Source organism: Micropterus dolomieu, linkage group LG21, assembly GCF_021292245.1.
Source record: "Micropterus dolomieu isolate WLL.071019.BEF.003 ecotype Adirondacks linkage group LG21, ASM2129224v1, whole genome shotgun sequence".
NCBI classification, from domain to species: domain Eukaryota; kingdom Metazoa; phylum Chordata; class Actinopteri; order Centrarchiformes; family Centrarchidae; genus Micropterus; species Micropterus dolomieu.
The window spans coordinates 23,840,209-23,853,632 of NC_060170.1; the positions used below are offsets into that span (position 1 = coordinate 23,840,209).

General features: G+C 40.7%; 1 protein-coding gene across 1 annotated transcript in view; it reads left to right on the forward strand.

Moving 5' to 3' along the window:
• Positions 1–592: 592 nt before the first annotated feature.
• LOC123959897 (apoptosis-inducing factor 3) overlaps positions 593–13,424 on the forward strand; it is a 21,907-nt gene continuing 9,075 nt past the window's right edge. The window contains exons 1-10 of the mRNA XM_046034227.1: positions 593–1,367; positions 2,549–2,636; positions 5,108–5,322; positions 10,525–10,738; positions 12,135–12,244; positions 12,347–12,456; positions 12,560–12,604; positions 12,691–12,787; positions 12,895–13,007; positions 13,292–13,378. Of these exons, the coding sequence (XP_045890183.1) occupies positions 5,292–5,322; positions 10,525–10,738; positions 12,135–12,244; positions 12,347–12,456; positions 12,560–12,604; positions 12,691–12,787; positions 12,895–13,007; positions 13,292–13,378 (807 nt within the window). The 5' untranslated portion in view covers positions 593–1,367; positions 2,549–2,636; positions 5,108–5,291. The remainder of the gene's footprint in view (positions 1,368–2,548; positions 2,637–5,107; positions 5,323–10,524; positions 10,739–12,134; positions 12,245–12,346; positions 12,457–12,559; positions 12,605–12,690; positions 12,788–12,894; positions 13,008–13,291; positions 13,379–13,424) is intronic.

A 13,424-nucleotide genomic window follows, 5' to 3' on the forward strand; every position in this document is an offset into this window, starting at 1 on the left:
TGGTTTTGAGTTATAAGAGCTGTTTTTTTGTCACCACTGCTTTAGTTACACTGCTCCTCACAACAGAGCAAACAGGGTAGCAGGAATACAGGGGTAGGACCCAAATGCAACCATCGAGGCAGATCTGGCCCAGTTCAATGATTTAATTACACAAAATGAAGGTACAAAGGCTTACGGGAAGGTGAGGCAGGCAAGGGTCAAAAACGGAGAGCAGTCCAACACATGCAAATAAATCCAGTAGGCAGCAGGCAGGAATCCAAAGTCCAATAAACAGGCAAAGATCAAATCCAGGTAACGTAGACAGAGCCAGGGAACAGAGAGATGAGCACACAGCAACGCAACATAACCATCTGGCAAGGAACAACGGAAGTGAACTGGTATATATGGTGAGTAGCTGGTGAGGGAATGAGTTGCAAGTGAGGAGTGGGCGGAGTAGGCCAGGTAACTGCAGGGCTTATGAGAGAAGTGGGAACAGGTGTGTAGATGGGTGGAGCAGGTAGGTTATGGGGAAAGAACGGAAATTCTGAGGGCATCTGGTGGACAGCTTGAGGATGACAGGTTTGGGGAGTTGGGGCTGGAGACGGGGACAGACAGTTTTAATGTTTACAGCGTGCAGCAGTCTGCAGAGTATTTTTTTAATGAATTCAATAAAAGTTACAGGTATGTTTTAACAATAGCTCATACTCCTGCTGGAGCACAGACATGCAGCACAATGCATGCACGGTAATGAGCTAGTGTGATGAGTGGGCAGTCAGACCAGGCAGTGCACTGGTGGGGAGAGCAGTCTTTGATCAGGCTTAACTGACAAGCCAGGTCTTTGACATCTGAAGGCGAAGCTGAAAGGATCCGGAAAAGCAAGCAGCCTCCGGGAGAGAAAGAGTGTGTGTGTTTGGGAAAGAGAGAGAAGAGGCGGGAGGACGAGAGCAGGGAACGGTGAGAATTCATGCTGTGTTAGCATCCCCTCAGCAACTCCATCAATACTGCATACAGCTGAGAAACTGGCAAAGGTCCCCCGTGCTGCATTTACAGACTCGGCCAGGGAAAGAGAGCAACTCCCACGACCGGTCTGCTTAGTCTGCTGCTGGAAGGGGGCTCTGCAAGGGGCAGAGCGCACACACACACACGCACACTCACGCTTACACTCATACACTCACTAGAGCCTCTGCTGCATCAAGAGGCAGAAGAGGAGAGCGGAGGAGGGTGCAGAGGGACATACAGACTGGGAATACTCCAATGGACTGAGCCAATCCCGGAGAGGGACAGGATTGTTAGGAGACGCATGTGCTAATATGCTGCCGTGCTCCGCAGGGGAAGCTGAGCACCAGGGAGTTTGACAGGATCTCAGTGCACCTGCTCCATGCACACTGGTAAGATTTGTTCCTTTTTACAGTCAGGAAATTTAGCTCTGTTTGATTATTTCCCATTATGATGTGTTTATGTGATGCTCTGTGTATAATCAGACTTATTTCTTCAAGTGGATTTCGCCTGCATTGGTGCATATGTAGGCACACAGAGTACTTGTATTGAAGTTGTTTGTTCTCTGGTCCCCGGGGGATCCATGTACTGTGGTGCAGTATCTAAATCTGAAATCACAATAGCAGAAACACATAGCTACAGTACACAGTGGATTTGAATGTATTGCTAAGTTCTGCTACGCACTCACTAAAATAAGACCAGATCACTTCTACAATCTAAAGGACAGATCAAGTTTGTAGTAGTTAGTACATCAGTAACTCACACTGGACATCTCACACTCTATTTGTTTTTATTGGTTTTGATAGCAACTTGTGTGTGTGTGTGTGTGTGTGTGTGTGTGTGTGTGTGTGTGTGTGTATGATTGTGTGCATGCTGCGAGACTGGTCAATAGCAGAATTGTTATATGAAAGCACAGCTCCTCTGTGTGGGTGTATACCCTTCTGCAAACCACAATTCTGGTTTTCCATGACATCATGGAGAGGTTATCGCTCAAAGCAGCAGCAAAATGACCTGATAGAAGTCGGTAGTGCCCTCGTTAACCAGCTGTAGTTTTTATGGAAGAATATAATTAACAGGATATAAAGTTTGGGTCAACTTATTAAAGAGGAAACAGAGAAAGTAATGCAAAATGTTTCCCACTTGATGAACCTCTTTTAGTGCCACAGTAAACAATGCTGAAGGATGGAATAATCTTTGTTTTCTTGAGCCACATGGCATCTATGTATTACACATAACGCTGAAGATTTGTTTTTGAATTCCTTTAATAGCTTAACTATATGACCTCTGTCACCTGCTAATGCATGGGCCAGACTTTAGACATTACAGTACATTATTTTTATACACACTAAAGATATAGTTTGAGCCCTCATGAAGCTGTTGTCAGCTCTCCTGATCTTGCCTGTAAAAATGTAACTGCCATTTTATCTACAAGCAAACAATATAAACATTCATACAAACTTGGTCGTGAATGGTGTGAATGAACTTGCTCACAATGTCTTATTGTATCACGTACTACAGCTTCTTAATGGGAACTGTGTTTAACTGTAATCCACTCTTTTTTTTTCTTTTATAGTTAAGACACGTAGGCAATGGAGTAAATAGAAGTCAATCAAAAGCTTCTTGGCATTTCGGGAAACATCCTGCTGACCCAACTGACGAAGGTGCATGAATCTAACTTCAAACATGACCTGAAACACTTGACTACTTCCTCCTCACTTGTGTCCATTGAGAACCATCAAAATGAGAAATGCAGAATTGCTAAAAAGATTAAATATTACATTGAATGCCTCCTTCAGCTGACCCTAAACAAAATAGATAACCACTAACAGCCTGGCGAGTGAGCACTTTTGCTCTTGGTTTACGCAATCAAAAGATGATCCCTCAGCCTTATCTTGTATTTCACAAACCAGTAGAACATGCAAACTGTAAGTGAAAGAGGTGTGGTCAGATATTAAAGAGTACAGTTGCATGAGCTCTGAGTCCTTTATCAGCTGAGGATCAGAGAGCCCTAATCGTTAACTACAGGCTAACATACCTGCCAAGCAAGCGTTTGAATAAAACAGAGACCGCCAGTTTGGATTGCTGGAGGTGAATGGACCAGTAGCTCTTCTTTTATTCAGGCGCTGCAGAAAATCCAGTTTCATCTTTGTAGAGCACTAACACCACAGTTGACTCTTGTAGAATGAGTTCACTTTTGAATGATGGATGTGTCCGTCAGAGCGCAGAAACTTTGGTGCTCAACATTCCTGCTTTTTTTTAGTCACAGTCAGTTTATAGATCTGCCTCCTCGCCACCAACTAGGAGCTGCATTTGGCTAATTCTCCCCTCCAACATTCCTGTCAGGTATTACATTTGTAAGCAAGCGAGTGAAACTGACAGCTTGTTTGTAGGCAGGATTATTAGCACTGCTTGGGGACAAGCCCAACACTGAGAGAGCGGGATCTGCGTCATATGTTGTGAAGACCAAATCTGCTTAACCTACTTTAGTTTTTGCACAAAATATCTTGGGCTTGCTGGAACTCCAGCGTGGCAGCTCCAATTTGTTGTTCATCCAAATTTCAGTGGTGACAAATTATTAAAGGGGCAACATGTGAGAGAGAAGTCTTCATTAGGGAGGTGATTTGATATGTTGCTCTCAGTATTAAGTGAAACACACAACATCAAAGGCTCTGCTGTGTTAGCATGACTGAATGCAGGGAAATGTAAATGCTTGGCACAGATATTTGGATGCACAGTGCAGGAATACAGACCAAAAAGAGGCTTTTCCAGTTGTGTGGGAGAGAAAATCTGACATGATGTTATAGCCAAAAATCATCATTTGCTTGAATTTAGTGTTCTACAGTATTTTTGGCTTGTGTAAGTAGCATTTTACTGCTGTAGCTGGTCGAGGTGGAACTAGTTTAACTACTTTAGATTCAGGTAGTTTAGTCCAGTGGTTCGCAACCAAGGAGCCCCTCCAAAGGGTCACAAGATAAAACTGAGGTGTCGTGAGATGATTAATGAAGTAGGAAAGAAGAACAGAAAAAATCTGCAGCACAAATCTGTATTAATTTTTGGACTGAAATATTTGATAATTTTACCTCTTGAGGCAGTAAACAGCCATTTAAATTAAACTATCTGAGAAGTTTAGAGGGGATATCTCCCTTTGGTGGAATTCCTAAGAAATCATAGCTGTCAAATAAATGTAGTGAAAAGTTTAGTATTTTCCAGTAGCTGAGTAAATGTACATAATTACTTTCACCCACTACTAGCAATTCCAACACAATCTTAGCTGCAGAGTTGTGGCCAGGCAGAGGAGATCTTTCCATTTCTCATTTGTTCTCAGGAACTTTTTCTAAGCAGTGCTCCATTCAACACTGCACACTTTTTTTTCGGAAGTTCAAGGACATTAAGATGTGCTCAGAATATCAAGCAGTCCTTTTGGTTCTACCTCAAAAGGATAATTTGGTGATGGATTGCACCATGTTGGGTGAGAACACCTGCTATCCCGCATCTTGCTCAGATTCATACCATATCTGTGAGTAACTAACTAACTATATGTGTTGGTTAAATACCAGATCTGGCAGAAATGTGAGTGCAACGTAGCAACAAAACAAGGGGGATTTTAAAACTCAGGGGGCCCCTGCTTCCCTTTAAAGCACAGTGTGACGAGAACGTTAATAGGTGTCAGAGTGCTGTTAATATTTAACATGCAATATGCATGAACAAAGGTGACAATGTTTATGGAAATGTACCTAATTAACACAATTGTTTCCTTTTTTCATGTTATATAGACATGCACACAGAAAATAATTTAGATATGTTTCCTTGGCAGTCTAATACTGACACTTTTTTGTGATAAATAACAAAAACATAGCCAGTGACTGACTAATTAAAACACCCAGGACCATGAAGAAGTATGGAGACAAACAGGGGCCAAATGATTTATCAATTTGAAAGACAAAATTGTAATGGAAAAGCTCAAATTTGAAACTGAAAGCAGTAAAAAAGCAGACAGTTTCTTAAACATTTCTAAACAGCATCCATCCTGTTCTCAAACTTTACACTTATGTAAACCAGTGAGACACAGATATGTAAGGTGTGTGTGCGTGTGTGTGTGTGTGTGTGTGTGTGTGTGTGTGTGTCCATTCAGATTATGTGAAGGAGCTGACGTGTGCGATGGCCAGCTTGGACCTGCAGGTTGTCATTTACACGGTTGTGTGTTATCGTTACCTCCCAACAAAGCAGCCCAGCCTGAGGATCTGACCGCGCCTCCCCTCCCTCTCCCTCCCCCTTTCCCTCCCGCTCCCTGGGTGTCCCACAATCCTGGGCCCACCATGGGAGGATGCTTCTCCAAACCCAAACCAGGTAACCAACATGTTTCCCTATCTTAATCAGGTAATGGAAAAGCTGTTGAAACACCTGTATTGAAATAACTTTGTGCTGTTGAACGGTTGTACTGGATTGCATAATACTGTATGGTGTTCATGTTATTTTGTCCACCCCTGTAGCTGATATCCTGCTTTTAGTATTTCCAGTAGGGCCGGGCAATGTGGTTGACATAATTCTCACAATATTAAGAAGCATATTTGCTCCTATTGATATGAAACATACCACATACCATAAACGTACCACAATCAAAGTGATGTTCAAAGTAATGAACTGTTGAGTTACATGAGACCCTAACATAAGAAACTTCCTTCAAACTCATGTTGTAAATCTTTCTGTTGCTAATCTTGCTCAGAATCATTCATTTAGGGCAACATACATTTGTATAACAATAACATGATAACATCATATCATCACATTCTTATTCTACTAAAAAGTCACTAATATTGAATTACTGCCCTCATTTGCAGTGTTGTGTGCAGCTGGAAATTTAAACAATGTATAGATTAAAGTGTCAGGCTGATGAATTTATAATGAGAATACTTGTTGTGTGGTTTCCAGCTGTTATATTTTAATAAGTATTTTAAAGAAAGGTTTCACAACATGACAGTCCATGAAGTAGGCTATAGGAATAGCCTATCCTATAGGTAGGCTCTAATGGATATTAGAAAAATCCATTGACTTTGCTTATAATTTAAATAAGTTGTTAATACACAGAAGACACTCTGTTCTCAATCATTTTCGGTGTCAATGAATCTAACTGAAAACACATGTTGGAAACTGGTCCCACGGAAATACCAGTCAACAGCTGTTTTAAAATATATAGTCTATACAGTGTATATATATTTAAATAAGGACAGTTTGTTCTTTTTAAATCATTTTCAAATCCACCTACAGCCTCCAAATCCTGTTGTACATGTCATCTCATATCCTGCCTTCTTGCTGTATCGTGCTTTGTGTGGGAGGATTTTGATTGCTCTCGCGTCTCGTGGTGTAACATCACTCTCTGTCCACCCTGAATCCGTTAAATATGCTGTTGCGTCATGTAAACGAACTATCAGCTGTGTGCTCGTGATCAGACTGGAGACACCCAACTATAAAGATGGGTGAGTGCTTAATTTCTTCCTACGTTTGTAATTTTTAAACAGAAAACACACGTTTTATATTGTGATATTTAGGTGTTTCTTTACCTACTGGAAATGACCACAGCAACGCCAACAGCACGTAAGTCGTGTCTAGTTTTTTAACAGAAACTTATTACTTCAGTCAGCTACTACCACTACCTGGGTAACAACTAATTTCAACTTAATGAATTAATCTTGTCCATGCAGCGCTTTCATAACGAGCAGCTAGAATAGATAGAAACGGGGCGTCCGACAGAAGTAGTCGCGCTGCGCAGCGCTGCGTCGCTCGAGGCCAGACCAACCAGATAGAAAACAATACATCGCTGCTCGTGTCGCATTCAGTATAGAGACACTTTCAAAATACGTGTTGTGTGTGCGTGTGTATCCAGTTAAGTGTTAGCATTGCTAGGAGGTTAGCTATCACGCTTCTTCCCATTCAGTTGTATGAAGACAAAACTTCGAGATCAAATCATCTGTCAAAAGCATCTCATGGTAGTGAAGTGATTAGAGACGACATGTCTGTAGGCTATGCAAATGATTGAACAGATGCTGCTGACTTTCAGGCCATAGTGTGACCTCCACCTTCTATCAATCAATGACAAATCAAACTTAACAGAGAGTCTTGACTGATTAGAAAATAAATCAAATAAAAGCTCATTAGTATACATCACACCTCGTTATTTATTATGCTGTGAGGAGAGAAACCTCGAAAATCAATTCTCAAAGATTACTAAACCTAGATGTCAGATCCAAACACATTTTTTGCCAGTCCTATAAAATTTATAATACGATTGATCTGACCCCAGATCATACCAAAATAAAGCAGAGATCCAGATCACTTGTGTCTATGGGTATCTGAGGAGAGAGGTTCACTGCTCAGTACCGGCACGGAAGTTGTTCATGAAGGTTAAATCAGGAAGCAACGCTGAAGTGACTTAAGTCCCTTTTCCACCAGAAGTTACCAGCTCAACTCACCTTGACTCTATTCGCCTTTTTTGATTTTCCATTGGGCAAACCTAGGGCTGGACAATAAAACAATAACAATAATTATCGCGATATAATTTTTTTCAATAACAATATAACAAATGTTCAATAAATATTCAATAAATGTTAAAAATTTTATTCACTTGATTCATACACGAATTAGGACTTAGTTTTTTTATTAAGATGTTTATTTTGTTGAGGAAAAAGGACTGAAAAAAGATTTTACTTAATTTTACTCAAACGTATTTGTTGACAAAGATTTTATCATAATTATTTTGAATTTTCTACCTTAGATTTGCTAAGTGATCCACTGGTGTCAAGTGTTGACATTAAGAAAAGATTAAACCACAATTAACCATCATGTTTCTTCAACTTTCACTCATGGGCAAAAATCAGCCTTTAAACTCGAAAGAAATAACGATTTGATACTTATCGTGATAATTATCAATATCAAAAGATATGAAACTTTTTATTGTGATAACATTTTTTATCGTCCAGCCCTAGGCAAACCTGGTACCTGGTAGGTTTTTTGGTATCACATCTGTCGAGATTCCAAGTGAGCTGAGACATCCTGAACAAACCCACCATTTTAAAATAGTTTAACCGGAGATTGCGAGATAGTAACTGTACCCATACTCTCTGTACTTTATTACGTTATTATTATTTAGTTGCGTGACCAATACACAGCAATGAAACAGAGGAACCTATGCTCCTCCTCATTTGACCACGGTAATAATAAAGTAATAAAGTACAGAGAGTATGGGTGTGTGTTATGGCAGTTTTATGCTGTGTCGCTATGATGACAAGCTACATTGATACGGTCCCATATCTGTAATGGAAAACAGAGGACGGGACATGAAAAGTGAGTCGAGGCAAGGCGAGTTCAGCTGGTACCAGTAATGGGTAAGCGCCTAATAGGTTCAAATCTTAGCCTTAAACCTGCAGTGCAGAACTTTTGTCTCCCCCTTCTGACAGAGAGAGTAATTACACAACACTGTCAACACGTGCCTATGACATGTAGGCTCTACCATACTGGGTTGCTGCTGTCGCTGCTTCCCCTTCAGCTCTGGCACATCAGTCATTGCTGGTTGGCATAAAACACATCACTAATGGTTTGCCAGTGCAGAAATGTCACCACAGACACCAGTATACTGTGAATACAGAGAGATTTACCTGGCGGTGATAGGCTTAATCAGCATTGTGAACTGTTTTGGCAAGGGCTTGAATGTAATGTCCCCGCACTCTAGCTTTAAAGCTGGTGTAGGCAACATTGAAGAAACTAGCAAGAGACAGCCATATTTTGAAAGTATCCAACCCAAAAAATCCCACCCCCTCCCTTCAGGTCTCTCCAAAACCACTCACCCCAAACATGTGCAATGAGTGCACTGGGAGAGAGTGCAGTAGAGGCAGGTAGGCTGGCCACAGATTTTCGTGGCAGAGCATTTGATTTATTGATTGCTGTCAGAATATAAAGAAAACAAACAAAAAAAAAATGCTTCTGAAATAAATTGCCTACCGTGCCTTTAAAGCACATTAAATTGATAAATTACATTAAATATTCATATTGTTTACTTTCTATAAAATATATAAACATAACATTTTCTGAGACCTGAAATTAAAGTGTGAAGTATAAATGAATATAACTCCCACTACAGTAAATATATAGTTAAACATTTAAGTGTAAGTGGGAGTAAATTGGCACCATGACAGGATCTACGAGGGAGGGAGAGGTGGTAGACACAACACATTGCCCTTCATTTGCATAAAAACTGGAAGAAATACAGAAAGGTTACAAATAATTATACATAAGGATCTAAACACCCTGTGCTCACTAACAGCGAAATAAAATGTCTGTGTTAAAGCTCTAAACAGTGTAGAAATATGGAGATATTTTTGGCTCATGTGCTAAACCATGTAACTTTTCAGTGCTGATCAAATGAAGCATCAGTGTGGTGATTTAGCAGCAGACATTATAGAGATTCTCTTCGGCTGTGGAAAGCTTTCTCTTTCTTTTCTCCTGCAAATGCACTCACTATTATGATTTTCCATTGATTTTAATTAAGACTCGCTCAGCAGGAGAAAATTCCAGCCAGATTACTGTGTAAGAACCGGATGATCAGCACATTTTTCCAGCCAACAGATAAAGCCTGCTGCAGTGCAAAAATGAGTTACACAACCATTCATAAAGTTCAGAAATATAAACCCAACAGCAGCGTCATCAAAGAAAACCGACTGTCTCCCAAAAGACAGATAAATATACTCCACTCTGCTATAGACTGTTTTCTTAACAGTCTTTTTAGGAAAGCAGCAAATCTGAACAAAAGACAAAACACAGCTGGTTTAAGCTGTACTTTAGTGTGTTTATGTCAGTGTCCTTTATGGAAATTTAATTATTTAAGGCATTGTTATCCTGTCAAAGTGATTTTTTCCAGCTTAGTAAGTGCATTTGGATATAGGCAGATTGAAAGGTATGGAGAGTAACGTGTGGGTTATTTTAAACGCAGTGGCAAAATGTTCAATTCTTGTGGATTTTCCATATATCACAGGTAAATCCGGTATGAATAGCAACAGTTTTAAAGTTTGGCCCATGCTGTGCATAGGAACATTTTGATGCTTTGCATGACTTATTTCCTGCTGTGTACAAGACAAGCATGGTGTGTTTTTAATAGCATGTAGAAAATCTGGAATTATATGTGAATGATTATGCCACTCAGAAGAAGGCAGAAAGGCAAAGAAAAGAAGACATGGTTGTTCTTACACACTTCTCCCTTCACTTGCTTCCTGCTTTCATTTGTTTCAGTTGCTGAGATGCCAGACTCAATTTGTCCCAAAGTTGTAGACATCTCTCCTAGGCAATGGATAAGGATGGTAATAAAAGAAGAGAGGACAGGCATACAGGAATAATAGTGCAATCCGCTGGGGAGTGGTGGCATTAATGTGCCAATGTAACTTAAACAGGTTTCTCTTTGAAAGCTTTACAGCATCATTTTACTGCTCATATGCGTTTGCGCTGCACGTATTCAGTCGTGCATTTTCAGACATTTTCTAAGTGAGACGTGTCTGTGTTGTGCAGTTGAAGTTAAAGTGGAACTCTCTCTCCTGGAAAAAGAAAAAGAGGTGGACGGGCTGTCACCTAATGGCAAAGCGAGTCCCTTTGCTGACTGCAGACCTAACGGGGCACTGGGACATGGCTCTGATGACGACTCCACGCCGCTCCCCCTCTACCACAAACCACGGGACTACGTGGAGGCCTCCGTCTGTCATGTTAAAGATCTGGAAAACGGACAGTAAGACAATGAAAAACAACACTTTTTTTTCTAAATACACTGTTAAAGAAATTTTCTGAGGCAGGTTCAGGTGTGAAGAAGTTTTGGAGACTGATGAAGACTTAACATAACATGGTTTATTGTGCCGGCCGAGGAGATGCAGTGCCAGCATACAACATGTGAACACATCAAATGCCAACACCAAATCTGAAGGATAACATCTTTTGGTCCCTTTTATGTTTCTTTCTTCCCCCTAGTGCCTGTGGGTTTCTCTATTAGGTCATCTATCACCTAGAACAACTGATCTATCTGATGTTTAGACTCCAATGCTTCATCATATTGGAATCTATCACTATCCATGAGTTGTACTCTAATCTGTGGAGCCAGTGAGTTCTTGTAAACATTCTTGTAGGACTCAACCTTTTAAGATTCACAGAGAACACTGATATCTGCTAGCCTGACGCCTGAGCTACTGTCTCTAACTAATCAGTCTATTGTTGTCTCCCTGACAAGGACACGTACATATGAGAAATACCTAAAGCTACAATGTCAGAAAACACTTGGGTCAGCTAAATTACTCTAAGCTAGACCTGTCTTACCTTTCCCTGTTACATCAACAAAGCCCCTTAAGAAATATTCTCAACATACACCTGCACACATGCATGAGGAGGTAAATAAGATGTTGTGAATCAAGCGTTTATTAGATTAAAGAAGAAGGATCCAAGGAGGATGTAAGTTCATGTCTTAAAGGGACAGTTCACACAAAAACACAATAAAACTAAATTTTCCTTTATTGGCCCATCAGAGATACATCAGTATCAGTGTATATATGTTGGCTAATTAGTTACAAGACATTGCAGCACAGATACACTAAGAATATGTTTGCATTAATTTAGAAACAATGGCAGGGTTACTAGTTTGACACGTTTAATTTTTAACTGTAAAATGTCCCTCACAGCACAGACCATCTTAAGGCAAGACTACTAAAGTACTGGTCATACCAGGAGCAGAACCCCTGAGTGTGTTAAATTGAGTGAGGGTGCGTTTTATTGTTAATGAAGAGATGAAGATTGTGTCATTTCTTCTTCTATCATTTAACAACCAAATGAACCGGCTTTGGCGTTTATCCAGAATACATGATTACTGTGTAAGTGTTTTTGTGTGAATTGTTCCTTTAATTTATTTGGCTCATTGTTGCTACCAGAGTGTAGCTTAGATGGATACATACACCTGCTAATTCACAGAAGGTAAAGTGTAGCTTGTTGTCCTGATGCGTCCCTACTTTGTTTTCATAGTGATATTTTTCCTCCAGGTTGTTTTTCATCTGTCAAAATCGCCTTTGTGTGTGTTTCCTCGAAGGATTTAATCATGAAACAGTTATGAATGCACACACACCTCTTTTGTTTTTGCTTGACAGGATGCGAGAGGTTGACTTGGGAAGTGGCAGAGCTTTGTTGATCAAAGAACACGGGGAGTTCTCCGCCATGGCCCACAAGTGTCCACACTACGGAGCACCCCTGGTCAAAGGTGAGTAAAAATGTTTTTAGGTATAGTATTAAAATTCTTGATCATATAATATATATAACAATATCATACACTTGACCTCCCTTCCATTTCCTGTCATTCCAGGTGTGTTGTCAAAAGGACACGTGCGCTGTCCCTGGCACGGGGCGTGTTTCAATATTGCAACGGGAGACCTGGAAGACTTCCCTGGGCTGGACAGCCTGCCTACCTTCCAGGTGACCTTCCCCGCTGGTGCTGTCTCTTAACACATTCCCTGGCTTATCATGTCTCTAAGCACAATCAAAAAGTGTACACATCGCTCATGTCTGTTTGCTCCAGGTCAGAATTGAAAAGGACAAGGTGATCATTCGTGCAAACAAGCAGGTAACAAGAAAAAGAATGCAGAGGATTTATGCGAGGAAATAAAACGGACCATCTGATCTGCAATCTTTTTTTTTTAACATTTCCAGGCTCTTCAGTCACAGAAAAGGTCAAAGCCTATGGCCCGATGTTCAGCCGTCATTAACTCCAGCACAGGCTTCAGCCATGTTCTCATCATTGGCTCAGGTCAGTGTGTTTTTGTCTCTCTTTCTTTTCGTTTTTGATTTCTCAGAGATTACTCCCATTAGCAGCGTCTCCCTTCACTTTCTCTTTTATGGTGAATGTCTCCGTAGGTCCAGCAGGTCTGGTGTGTGCAGAGACACTGAGGCAAGAGGGCTTCACTGATCGCATCGTCATGTGCACCATGGACAGACATCCTCCATATGACAGGCCTAAACTGAGTAAGGTTTGTACAAAGACCATGACTACGTAAACTGAGGCAGAACTGACTTTGCAGAGAAAGTTACATAAGAGACTGCAGAGGGTGCTGCTTTGGTCAGTGGTGCTAAAACTGGAGGAGCTCTTTAGGAAACAGCGGCACTTCACAGCAACGCAGATTTGACAAAAGTGATGTGCAGAAGTAAACAGACATAACTGAATCTAAAAGGATGTGACTTTCCATTGCCATTTTTGTTTCATATTATTTGATCTTTTTATTGATGCGCTCAGCACTAATTTGCTGACCCTTAGTCCTTAGACAGCACAGCAGAGCAGCTGAGATTGCGCTCCATGGACTTTCTACAGGACCATGACATTGAACTGCTCACAGAGAAAGAGGTGAGAGGTGGTGAAGTGAAGACTGATTTAATGATGGGTAATGATA